The sequence below is a fragment of the Pseudonaja textilis genome, chromosome 3 (genome assembly GCF_049901715.1).
Source record: "Pseudonaja textilis isolate UNSWEBS1 chromosome 3, rPseTex1.2, whole genome shotgun sequence".
Classification (NCBI taxonomy): Eukaryota; Metazoa; Chordata; class Lepidosauria; order Squamata; family Elapidae; genus Pseudonaja; species Pseudonaja textilis.
The window spans coordinates 100,452,526-100,466,457 of NC_141992.1; the positions used below are offsets into that span (position 1 = coordinate 100,452,526).

The window sequence follows — 13,932 nt, forward strand, 5'->3', positions numbered from 1 at the left end:
GATTCATCACATAATAAGTTACATTTATATACTTTCAGGTCAAATGGAAATACGAGTTCACAATCTTGTCTTCTTTGGTCCCAGTGACTTCCTTAATCATAGCCTAATGTAAAATTGGTACTAAAACAAAATTAAATATACCAGTCATCATTATGACTTTTAAAAGTTTAAACTGCGGAGGAAATAGGTTCAGTGTAATTTTTTCCCCAAATATATGTTTAAGCTTTCTGTCTGAAATTGTAGTCACAACGAAGTATCCCTTTAACTTACTTTTACATCCCCAGTTCCATTATTTCTATTTTATGACTAGTTATGGCACCATAGCAGCCATTTTGTGAATGTTCAGGTCTCTACTTAAACAGTAACCATAACATCATCCCATGTTTTCGAAATTTGAAATTTAAGCACTGGGCAAAATAGTTGGTACTATAATTGAACAACCATTTTATAAATAGTAATTAAAAGATGAATAGACTCTGTTTTTATATAAAAGGGTTCTGACTATTGATTTGTGCAGGAAAAGAACTTGATGTCTATCTAACATATTGTAAAAAAAATTTCTGATTGCTTTTGGAACTGTGATTGAAAAGAGTTTGGGAAACAATTTCAAACTGTCTATTTTCTTTTTTTTAATCAGTTTACATCAGTTAATAGGAAAGGTGATATAAGAGTATAAGTTACCAGTAGACATTAAACTAAACAAGTTTGAAGTTTGAAAGAAAATGACAATTCAAAAAATGTTGCTAGTGTGTAATATTTTCTAGAAGAATAAAACTCAAAACTATTAAAAAAATTCAGCAGAAATTAAAATAAGTCTCTTATGCCTTGGTTTTATATTAAGGCCACATGTTGGTTTATTGCAATGGTCGCCAACCGGTGGGCCGCGGCCCACTGGTGGGCTGTGAGAAAATTTTGGTGGGCCACAGAGAAATCTCACCCCCAGAGCACCCCCCCAAAACAATTAATCCAGGCTGCGCAGAAACACAAGGCTGCGCCGCCCACATGCCCTGCAGGAACCCTCCCCGCCCACTCACTCCTTACCCAGTAAACTTGCCTGCTAAATTTCTATTTTTCCTCTTTCCGATCATCATCTGTTCTGCTGTGCTGGGAGATTTAGATTAGCTAGGAAGCAGGAAATGGTTGGATTTCTTGCTTTCTAGCTAGTCTTTCAATCTTCGGCTCTGCTTTTAAGTACAGCAGAACCTTAGGACTGAAGGTTTGCTTGCAAGCAAATTCAGTGCAGACTCACAGCAAGAAAATTTGAGAGACTGAGCTGGCCGATGGCAGATAGATCACTGAATGATTCTGTGAGCAACTCAATCTGCCTGCTTTTCCTGATTTTGGGTAAAAGTTGCTCTTTTTTATAAAAAAATCAATATTTATATAAATATTTATAATATTTACATACAAGCCATGCCCAGCCAGTCACATGACCACCAAGCCACACCCACAAATTAGGCCACACCCACAGAACCAGTTAGTGGTCCCTGGGATCTAAAATTATGAGTTTGGTGGTCCCTGAGGTCCAAAAGGTTGAAGGTTGGAGACCCCTGGTTTATTGCATTGTGTCCCAAGATAGTTTAGAATCTCTTGTGTTTGAGTGCTGTCTTTCTGCCCTGTCTGGATTGCAGGGGGGCTGGTTGGTGTTGTCATCATGTCATATTTTTTTTGTTTTTGGTAAGAGGTCTTGCAGAGCACTTGGAATTCTCATTAATCTATTGTGAAGATTGCATGTGATCCACATGTAAACATTGCTTCTTCCTATTGCTATATTTCTATTTAGCAATGAAATAATAAAAGGAAAAAAAATTTCATGTGAAAATCACAGAATAGCAATTGCAGCTTAATCTACCCCATTTTGCTTGTGTTTCTTTTATCTTTCCTTAGTGAAGTTGTGGTCAACCAACCTGGACAATTCAGTAGCAAGTATTGAGGCCAAGGCAAATGTGTGTTGTGTAAAATTCAGCCCCTCATCCCGGTACCATCTTGCTTTTGGCTGTGCAGGTAGGTGTAACAATTTGCTCTTTTTGTGTGGGACAAAACAAATAACATGAAAAATAGGGTAGAATTCTTTATATGTTCACATATATCTAGAATTAGTCACTTTTTTTAAATAGGATGCTACTGAATATGCTGGAATTCTGCTTTTTGTTGCTTCAAGTAAATGCTGGAAAAATGAGAATTTCAGTTCTCCGTTGCTATCTTTTGGACAAGAGTGTTAGAAGCTTTCCAATATTGTTAAGACATGAATTGGGCAGCAGACCAAGAAATTTATAACCAAGCTACAGGCACAATCCACATGTAATAAGTTAAATTGTTGTGAGGAAGAAGTCCTGGAGCAAAAACAACAAGAACTTGTAGGAGCTAGTCATTCTTAGAAGAGCTGATAGATATTTATCTGCAAATCTTGTGTTTTGCAGGAGACATTTCCTCCTTTCCATAGTCTATCCTTTCTAATCAAACCCATAAATCACAATTTCATTTTTTTTCTTAGCAAAAAAATTTCTTAGTTATATTCTGAAAATATAACTCAGTTTTACCTATTGAATCCTCAAAAACTGAAGTAATTGCTTTCTGTCCAGGAGGCAGCTCTTCATGATCATGGGGGCCAATAACTCTTTCACTTAAGATGGGGTTTTCTATTTAGTTACAAGGTTTACAAATGCCTTACTTCAAAGAACTCTGGATATTGGATAATAAAATAAAAGAGGAAGAAATAAAAGGAAAAATAAAAGGAAGAAATTATGTGCAAAACTCTCTATTATTTTAAGTCTGTCTTAGTTGCATAGTTTACAAACTAAAGCATTTCTGGGCCAATTAAGTTACCTTTGTACCAAAAAATGGGATACAAATTATGTTGATAAAAATCAATAGATGCTACCATAAAAACAAAAAAACGTATTCTTGGCACAGAAATTAATAGCAAAAATTATATGACAAATTGCAATTTAAAGAAATAGTAATCACTACTCAATATTGATGCTAAAGAACACTAGATACTTCTAAATAATTAATATTAAGCTTTAAATAGTAATTCTTTAGAAATATTAAAAATTTAGTCAGTGTAAAATAAAAATAATTGAGAGATGAATTTTAGTTGTAAATTATCACAGTCATAAGTTGAGGCACCCCCAGGAATGAATTTTTTTGATCATTTTCATCTAAATCGTCAACTGAATTGCATAGTTGATAAGTGAATCCATTTACTTAACCTGAGTGGGCTTCTTTTTGCTAGAAACTGACAAAAATGCAAACTATAGATGTATGACCACGAGACATTGCAGCTGGTCATAAATGCAAAAGTGCCTGAAATGTGATCATGCGACCGCGACATTTTACAGTCTCCAATGCTTTATGAGCCATAAGGCCTTTTTGAGGCTGTTGTAACTACAGAAAATCATTAAATGACTGTTGTAATTCAAGGACTATTTTTGTTACATAATTTTGAGGAAATAGTGGAATTATAGTGTGAGATAAATTATGTGTGTGTGTGTGATCAACATTAAATATAATTTTGCTTTTAAAAGGAAAGTACATTGAACATATATTTGTTACCATTTATCACACACTATAATTCCACTATTTCTTTATAATTATGTAACAAAAATTGTGTGTATGTGTGTATATATTCCATTGTATTTGAGTTTCAATATTTTGAGGTAAATTTTTTAGAATGCATGTACGAACTAATCGTTGTATTCTTGAACTAAACCTGACAACTGACTAGTTTCTTGTTTTAAACCTAAACGCTTCTTAATAACTTCTGGTGGAACTTGTTTTATAAGTAGGTTTTTTTTTAATAAACTGTCATTGCTGTCAGGTCCTCCTCCAGCCTTTGATGGCAGGAACTAGGAGGACCTGACATCACCCTGTATTCTGCCACGAGAGAAAATGACTGGCCAAAACCATCTACCCAGCCTAAGGCAGGCCTGGAATTCAGTTTCCTGGTTTGTATGCCATTGTCTTAATCACTATACTAAACAGTCTTAATACTGACTTTATTCTTTCTTTTTTTCATTCAACTGTTCACCTGTTACTGGTGATATTAATTGCAAAATCCTTATACCCAAAACTATTTCCTTGGATTATTTGGTACAAATTTACATGCTTTTTTGATTGTGATCTTTTGGCCTTTTTGCATGTTGTGTACATTACATTTTGGTATGTAATTTATAATTAAAGAATTTTTTAAAATGAATAAAAACAAAATTTGAAAAGAAAAGCAGTGTAAGCAAAATAAGAAAAAGTAGTAAGTAAGAGAAAAAAATACAAAAAAATACAAAATAAAGAAAAGGAAGGAAGCAACTTCTGGTCTTCTTAACAGCTGTCACAAGTAGGTTTATATTTCACTCTCTTTCTCTAATGTTACTGCATAATTTCCTCCTTTCCATAGTCTATCCTTTCTAATCAAACCCATAAATCACAATTTCATTTTTGTTCTTAGCAAAAAGTTCATAAGGGATTTCTATTCACTAATAAATTAGTGAATGTAGTTACTGTCTTTTCTACAATCAATCCATTATGCTTTAAATAATCTCCAAAGCTTCTGGCAAAATTTGACTTGTTGACTTCAACAACTTTCCATATCAATTCTTGCGTACCAGGCCAAGATTCTTGTTTCAAAGTTAGATAGGATTGTTGGCAAGTGTCTATTTAACAATATTTCAATATCATTGGAATAGAGCAGAGCACAGCAGAGGAATAGGAATAGGAACTGAATAGAATAGAATAGAGAATAGAACAGAATAGAATAAAATAGAATAGGTTTATTGGCCAAGTGTAATAGACACACAAGGAATTTTTTAAGACATTTTTTATTTTCAGTTGATTCAACAGCAGCTATGTCATAGGTCTTTACAGTCAGTCATTCAGGATTAATTTTTTGATTGACTGCTTTCTAAATGCTTAAATTGCTACTTGATATTTTATTCAGTCAGTTAGGATTCGTAGAAATCTGTGTTTTGTCAAGTCGAGAACATACACTCTACTTAGGTTGGTTTATACACAGTGGGAGAGAAAATTAAAGATAAGCAGGTAACATTATTTTGTCAAGAGAAAATCTGACATATTTACTGTACTTTTTCTTCATATGAATTTTATTTGAACAGTTACTATATAGTCTAGATAGAGTGATGATCTTGTATTTACTGTCTTGCCAGTATTCTTTGGATCTTGATGTTGATCTATATAAATAGCTGTGTGATGAACGGGGGCATGGCACAAAGGCAACACAGTCAGATAATCGGTAGAAGTCCCTTTATTAGCTCCAACTTTGCCCCAGGTGTCTTGGTTACCTTCTGGCTAGAGAAAAACTCTCCCAGGAACAGGATCAAGTCCAAAATGTGGTCAACAAAAACTAACTATAAGTCCAATCAAGGCAAAATGAGGTAATTAGTTTGGCAGGGCACAAGCAAGAATTCCAGACATGAAGGCACTGACTAATGAAGGGAATCAGGGCCCTTTCCTCCCCTGTAAGCCACGCAACCCATGTTGCTCTCTTCTCTACTCCTTCCTGCGTGCCCTAGGATTAAGAGAGGGTGGGCCTCGGTCTTCCTCTGAACTCCCTCTCCCTTGTTCTGCCTTTTCTCTGCTCTGCCCAGCCGGACTTTGCCCTTCCCCAGTTTCCTCCACAGCCAATGGAGCCACACTCGCACTCCTTGTCAGCTGTTCATCTTGACTCCGACAGAGGCATGACAAGCTATTTCTTTTTTGTGTTGTTTAGAGGAGACATAAAAGAGACACAATCAGGCAAGAAACACAGTGAAATTGACAGCCAAAAATATACTTGGAGAGTACAGAGACTGTGTTACATTGGAATATATAAACATGTTACAGGATTTTGGAAGAAATATATTAGTTTTTATGGATGCTGTCTTTAAAGTTTTGTTTTGTAAGATGTTTGCAGAAATCCCATATCGCTGAATGAATCTTTAGATTCTTGTTTATGGATTCCCCCTGCCCACCCTTCTTCTTTGCAGAACTTTTCTAACTCAGGAATGTTCTTAAATCTTCTTGGATATGATGTCTTGGGTAACAAGACAACGGTCTAAATGAATCTTCAAATCAGCTGTGAAGCATTTATTGGGGGAAAAAGAGATTTTGGAATCACTTAAATATTAGTTGATTGATATAGTTATTTATTTTTGCTTCAACATGCATCACTTTGCAGTTGCTTACATTGAATTCTACTCTGCCTATGAAGTCGTTAAAGAGTTTTAAGGTACATTTTGAAAGAATCAATGTGTTATAAGTTCCATAAGTACATTCATAGATTCCTAAATGGTCAACCCATTTTGAACCTCATTTCTGCCTGCCTGCTGTTTAAAATCTGAAGTGAGTTTTCATAGCTTTTAGGGATGCTATTTCTGAACTTATAGATATCATTTCTTTCAAAATGTACTTTAAAACTTTCTTCCAAGTTATGGTTGTCTCAGCTAGAAAAGGGACACAGAACTCAGTCCCCTGTTCTAATCAAACTTTGCCCTTTTCACCCATTAGAATGATTTTCCATACTTCACATTTTTATTTACTTCCAATTTAATTGTGTATAAAAATTCAATTTCTCTAGTCTGTTGGAGTTTTACATTTATAGGATAAATTGTATTGTTCCAAGTCAGACATACACATTTCTGAGGCTGCATATGACTCTGCCTCTTGCTGCAGTGTCTTTCTATATCAGCTAACAAAAAGATCCCCAGGTCAGTCGTTTCAACCGAGAGACGGCATCATTTTGGCCCACAGTATTCCATCAAGGCATTCCCAGTTGACAGTACATCCCATTTCTACAGAAGAGTCACTACATCAGTTGTTTTATTATTTGTTTTCTCATAGCAGTGATAATTGCAACCTTTTTTCCCCCCTGGAGGATAAAATTGAGGGTATTGAGCCCTGACATGCATCAATTCCAATATTGGTCAGGGACACCAATATATATGGTAAATAATTTCTCTTTGTTTTGCAAAATTCATAGTGAAGTTAATGGCTGCAGCTGTGTTCAACAGCTCTCACAATATTACAAAACTGCTGTTTCACAAGCAGTTAATGTTTAATTCTCAGTTATAGAAATTAAAATGTGTTGATTTTTGTGTATAAATTCAAACATCAGTTTTTTTTTCTAATCATGAATGGCTTAAAACCATTTTAAAACTACCTTGCATTCAACCTTTTCATCTTGCCCAATTAAATTTTTGAATGAGATTAATTTTATGTTTTGGTACAAATATATTTAATAAAGCTTCTACAAGCCATTCCATCACACACACACACACACACACACACCTCTCAATGAAAAAGTCTGATGAGTGAAGACTGATTTCCATCACTTGATGAATGTCATCTGTAACCTCAAGCTATATGGAAGCTGTTTAATACAAAAGTTTAAAAGCTTGCTTGATCTTCACTTTTAGGCTACCTTTTGGTCTACCTTACAGATAAATGGCATTATTAGACATCCATTTTAAAATAATGTAGTAAAGTGCTGATATTGTGCATTGTTGTAAGAAATTTGATTGCAGAGTCAAATCTTTGTCTCACATAAGATAAATAGAAAAAAATCACCCATCTAAAATTGATGATAGTTTTAATACTTATAAACTAAATATGTAGATTATATAGTTCTTGGAGGGGATCTAAAACAGGCTGAGGCTGTGAAAAAGCTTTTGTTTCACTTTATAGTTTCCCTTGCATTTTCACAAATCTTTTCCTACTTTTTAAAAATAATGTTATTGAAGTTTTTAGTAAACATAGTAAAAACTATTAAAAATTAAATTACAAGGAAAAAGAAAAGTAAAAAAAAGTTTAGAAGGTGTAGGGGAAAAACAAGAAAAAAGTAACAGAAAAAGAAAAAGAAAACAGGCAATAATAAAGAAGTGAGTTCCAATCTTCATCACACTAATATAGCTAATGCAGTCTTTTTCACTCTCTTTTAAAATTGCAAATGAAAAAAATCTTCCCATCGCCTAACTTACCTACGTGTAATCCACAAATTGTCATCTTTTCAGTCCTGATTAGGGTTTACCAGAAATGTTGAACAAATATCAAATAATTTAGCTCTGTATTCCTCTTTTTCACAATCTTCACAATCTTGACCTTTAAACATTCCAATGGCAACTTGGGATTTGATATTTCCTCAATGTTTTGACATTCAAAAGCCTTCAAAGATTTTGCCAGCCTACTTTGTAAATTTCATAAAGAGGTTTGGCTTCATTCAGGATTTCTTACTGCAGCTGTTCTCTGTCCAGATCCTTTTCTTGGTTTGACTTTTAGCAATAGCAATAGCAGTTAGACTTATATACAGCTTCACAGTGCATTACAGTCTTCTCTAAGTGGTTTACAGAGTCAGTTTATTGCCCCCAACAGTCTGGGTCCTCATTTTACCTAACTCGGAAGGATGGAAGACTGAGTCAACCTTGAGCCTGATGAGATTTGAACTGCCAAGTTGCAGGCAGGTTGTAGTCCTATTGTGGTAATCTCAATTTTATTGTCTTCCATGCTTTCAAATTCTATGTCTTTGTCACATAAGAGTTGTCTTTTTAAATTTTTGCAGGTAACTTGGCCAAACTCCTGTTCCTGGGAGTCAAAGCGCTGAAGCATGAGTGGTGGGGGAAACTTTGGCCAGGCTCTCAAGAGATGAGAGTGACTCTGGCTGCTCCTCTCCGCTAGCAGGCAGCCAAGATATCTGCAAACTGTCGAGTGCTCCTCAAGAGAGATGATTTTGCAAATAGCTTGGCCGAACTGTGCAAAGGGGAGCACAACATTGTTTCACCGTGCTAACATGGGGGGAAGGGCTTGTCCCCAAAGTGCCAGCATTGCTCCAATGGCGCAGCCCCGAGGACGCTATCACCAAAGCACGTTGGCCAGAGAAGTGCTCCATCCAGGGCTCCATTCAGAAGTGCTGAACTTCCAATCGGTGCTGGAGGCAGCGCTGGAAGGGAAGAGGCGGCACCCGAAGGAGCTTCCACAAAGGAGGAAGGAAACCCTCCCTCTTGCTGCCGCGGCTTTCGCCCCCTCTTAAACCCTGCCGGCTCCCGGGTGTCCTGTTTGCAGTCCCGCCCTAGGATGCACCCCCTGCCCCCTGTGACGTGTCTATCAGGAGCGCCTAAGCCAGCTTCTGGAGGCTTTTGGGGCACCGGGTTTAAAACCACATCTGGCCAGCCACTCCTTTGTCTGAATGGGAGGTTCCTGGTTCCTTGTGTTGCCATGTTTTTTTTTTCTTTCCGTGGATTGTGGAGGGATCAAGAGTTTCATGTATTTGTGGTATGGGTGCCTGTCCCAGCCTTTTGGCAAGGCTTCTTGTGTTTTATGTTACCGGCCCATTGCAGGCTGATAAATATAATAATTGGGGTAGAGAGGTTGTTGAGAGAAAGAGAAATTGTAATATAATGGCAAAATAGTTCTGTTTTATTATACTGTTTGGAGAGTGGCTTCTGATAATCACGAAATGCAGTTAAATGTTTCCCCCTCCTAATCAAGGTGACAGTATTTAATACCTGAGGTAATAAGCAGTAGAAATTCAACAATACAGAATGAACCATTTTATGTGACACCTCACTGTTGATACTTAGAGAAAATTTTGCAGATACCTTGGTCGCCTGTTAGCCGAGAGAAGCAGCCAAAGTCACTCTCATCTCTTGAGAGACCGGCCAAAGTTTCCTGCACCACCATCAGTCAAAATTCAAAGTAGTGGTCCCTGGGATTTAAAATTATGTGTTTGGTAGTCCCTGACGTCCAAAATGTTGGCGACCCCTGACATACAGTACATGAAATTATATCAATCTTTGTTATGTTCCTAGATTAGAATAGGCTAACATAAACATTGATTTAATTAGAATAGAATAGAACAGAACAGAACAGAACAGAATTCTTTATTGGCCAAATGTGATTAGATACCCAAGGAATTTGTCTTTGGTGCATATCCTCTCAGTGTACATAAAAAGAAAAAAAATACATTGTTCAAGAATCATAAGATACAACACTTAGTGATAGTCATAGGTTACTAAATAAGAAATCAAATCATAGTAAGAAACAAATAAAACAATATAAATCATAGCGATACAAGCAACAAGGTTATAGTCATAAGTGGGAGGAGATAGGTAATAGGAAGGATGAGAAGAATAATAGTAATACAGTCTTAGTAAATAGTTTGACAGTGTTGTGGGTATTTAGTTGTTTAGCAGAGTGATGGCATTCAGGAAAAACTGTCCTTGTGTCTAGTTGTTCTGATGTGCAGTGCCCTATTGCATTGTTTTGAGGGTAGAAGTTGAAACAGTTTATGTCCAGGATGTGAGGGGTCTAGATATTTTCACAGCCCTCTTTTTGACTCGTGCAATATACAGGTCTTTAATAGAAGGCATATTGGTAGCAATTGTTTTTTTCTGCAGTTCTAATTATCTGTTGAAGTCCGTGTCTGTTTTGTTTGTTTGCAGAGCCAAACCAGACAGTTATAGAGGTGCAGATGACAGACTCAATAATTCCTCTGTAGAACTGAATCGGCAGCTCCTTGGGCAGTTTGAGCTTTCTGAGTTGGTGCAGAAAGAACATTCTTTGTTGTGCTTTTTTGATGACGTTTTTGATGTTAGGTGTCCATTTTAAGTCTTGAGTTATGATAGAACCTACAAACTTGAAGGTCTCTTCTGTTGATACTGTGTTGTCTAGTATTGTAAGAGGCGGTAGTATAGGAGGGCTTCTCCTAAACTCTACCACCATTTCTACAGTTTTGAGAGTATTTAGTTCAAGATTATTCTGGTTGCACCACGAGGCTAGTTGTTCAACCTCCCTGTCTGTATGCAGATTTGTATGCAGATAATATCCCTCAAAATATTTTAACTCTTTCCCACCTTGAAAGTATTTGCTGCCTGTGATCTAGATTAAAGGGAATATTGACTGGTTTGAATGTGGTATGAAGCATCATTCTATACTACTGTGGCAAGGAGACAAGAATTAAGATTAAAAAGCATTTATCACTGTTTCCGGTGTGCTCTTGATTCTTGATATTACTGGAATTATCTCAATTTTTAGAGCATCTTAAATCTGTAGTCCAAAAGGAATAGAAAGGCCCTAAACAGTATTAGCTGTGACAATTTAAGTCCACCCCAAATCATGTTGAGAAGTTTCTGCAGTGACTAGGGTACCTGAGATTTTTATATTTCTTACTTACATTAAAAACAATAATTTTGCTGCTTCAATAGATCACACTTGTTCAGCAAAAGGTTCATATGGTTTGTTGTAAGTTAGTGTGGATGTTGTATTTAATTATTTGACTGTCACCAGGATACTCAACTTCTGATTCCCACTCTCAACCATACAAATTCACTAGATAACTTTGAGTCAGTCACGTACACACAGTCTCTCTGTTCAACTATTTTAGTAGGTGCTGGTTATGGGAAAAATTGTGAGGGGAGAATGGCATATATGTTGTTTTTAGCACTTGGAGAAAAAGGCAGGATATAAATATAACAAATAAATATAATGAGTCTGATAAAATGTTTAAGTATGAATCATGGCACACTGTTCAAGCACTGTTTAATGTGATGGGCATTAATCCTGATGTAATTACTCAAAAATTGCAACTTTGGATGGATAAAAATAATAATGACAGCTCAATTGGGCATAGAGACTACATTCTTAAATAATAAAGTATTGAGTGACTAATTCAGAGTGACTGAATGGCACAATAGCCATTCAGATATTAATCAGAACAGGAGTTGATAGCATATGCTACATATGCTGGGCTGGAGCCATATGCCATCAAGATTATAGTTGTTTATTGCAGTATTTGGAAGAAGAATTCAAAGCTGCAAACAGATGTTTTGGCTTTTTTCATTTATTCCCCATACTTGTCATTCTTCCTACCATAAATTAATATATTGTCCATATCATTTAAAATGCATCTGTTAATATAGATTCTAGCTTTTTAGCTGAAAAGAAAGCATTAGTTAGCAAATATTTTTATTATTTTGCATTTAGATGTTATTAAAACCTTTTTCCAGAGAAATTTTTATTTTATTCTCTTGTAACTACATCATAAAGAGTGAGTTTAATAACTATTAGACTGACAGATTTGTTGTGGCTGAAATGATCTACAGTCCACTTTGGCCAGCTACATAGAACATTGAAAACTGCCCAAAAACTCCTATGCCCTTTTACCAATGCTTTTGTCTTGAGTCTGTAGATCAGTTACAAATTCACAAAGTAGTTTTAGAATATTCTTGCTGATTGAGGAGACCTATTTCATTATGCAGTGCTCTGTTGTGTAATTCAGGTAGTTCTCAACTTATGACAGGTAACTTAGCTACTGTTTGATGTTACGGCTTACCTGAAAAAGGGCCTTAGGACCTAGGTAAGAAGCTCCCCCCTCTCCCATGGACACATGACTGCATTTTGGGCACTCAGCAACACTCAGCACTCGGCATTTATAGTGGGTTGCAACAGCCCATGGTGATGTGACATGTTTTACAGTGTTTTTACTGAAAACCAGCACTTTCATGATTTTAGAAAAACTGTGCCATAGCAAATCAATTGATTTGCTTAATGACCACTCTAAAAACATTGTAAAATCAGGTCAGTCACGTGATCAACCCATTTTATGACCATTTTGATTTACAACTATAATAGGCAGGCTCCATTTGGGTCATAACTCAAGGATGTACTGTATTACTGCTGGTCAAGTACTTAGTTGAACAACTAGCATAATAGATAGAATTTATTACATGGAAGCATCCTGAGAAATTAGATGTCTCAATAAATTAAGCTTTTTCAAACTGATCAAGTACCTCTAGCAGAAATGTCCAATTGACCTACAATACTTATCTATGGCAGTGCTAGCTCCTGGATTACCTTGCAAGACTGACAGCAGTGATTTTTAAAAAATGCTGGCAGCAGCAATATTTTTTTTCTTTTATATGAATGAAATTGTATTTCTTTAATTAGGAGGAAAAATTGGAAATCTATCTTGCTTAATAATTAGAATAAATGGGAAATAAATACCTAGGGAGAACCTCCTCCCCCAATCTATGTAGCATTCAGTCTGTCTTCACGTTATTCTCTATTTTGATTTAACTTATATCTTTGTCCCCCCCCCATTTCTCCAAAGATCACTGTGTCCACTACTATGACCTTCGGAACACTAAACAGCCCATTATGGTCTTCAAAGGGCACCGCAAAGCTGTTTCATATGCAAAGTTTGTTAGTGGAGAAGAAATAGTCTCTGCGTGAGTATTGTAAAAAGCTTCTACACTTTCTGATTCTTGGTGAATTTCAGAAAATCAGTATTTTGCACAGCTTATGAGTGTGTTTGTGTGAACTGTCAATTTGCACAGCAGATTCTAGTACTATTTATTAGAACAAAAATAGAAAACTGTTTCTCACTTCTTTTGGATCCAGAGTGTCTCATTAGTGCTGAAGAAACTGAGAAAGATATATAACTAGCAGTTTTTTGTTTTGTTTAGTCTGTTTTTTTGTCTGTTCAGCCACACTTTTAGGAGTTGCCGACAACATACTGAAACAAATGCTTAGTTCTGTGAAGACTTGAATTCATGTTTCTCTTTAGTATAGTAATTACTAAAGAAGCAGCAATATTTGATTCCATTATTTTTCTGAAAGGTAGATTTTGTTTACTTGCAGATGTACTAAGAATTGCAGGAGTGCCTCATGTGCTAACATACAACCTGAGATTTCCTGCATTTGAAGAGTTGAACTTTGGAGAGTTAGACAGCAATTATTTGATCAAATTAAGGAGTAAACAGTTTGCAGAAAGCAATTTATGTAATGATTAAATTACATTTGGAATTTAGAAACACTCCAGGCAAAATCTTACCCTTTATTTTAACTTAAGTGTTAGTTTAGAAGACTGAAGAGAGGCATATCAGTTTTTAGGTACATGAATGGAAGCAGTCGTGAATTTTTTTCTGTTTTGCCATTGTGTGCATTGCCTGA

General features: G+C 35.9%; 1 protein-coding gene across 2 annotated transcripts in view; it reads left to right on the forward strand.

Annotated features, from left to right (window-relative positions):
* Positions 1-13,932, forward strand: part of COP1 (COP1 E3 ubiquitin ligase) — a 97,702-nt gene that overhangs the window by 49,610 nt on the left and 34,160 nt on the right. For both annotated transcript variants that reach the window (XM_026703336.2, XM_026703335.2), the window contains exons 15-16: positions 1,888-2,004; positions 13,091-13,208. In XM_026703336.2, coding sequence (XP_026559121.2) covers positions 1,888-2,004; positions 13,091-13,208 — 235 coding nt within the window. The remainder of the gene's footprint in view (positions 1-1,887; positions 2,005-13,090; positions 13,209-13,932) is intronic.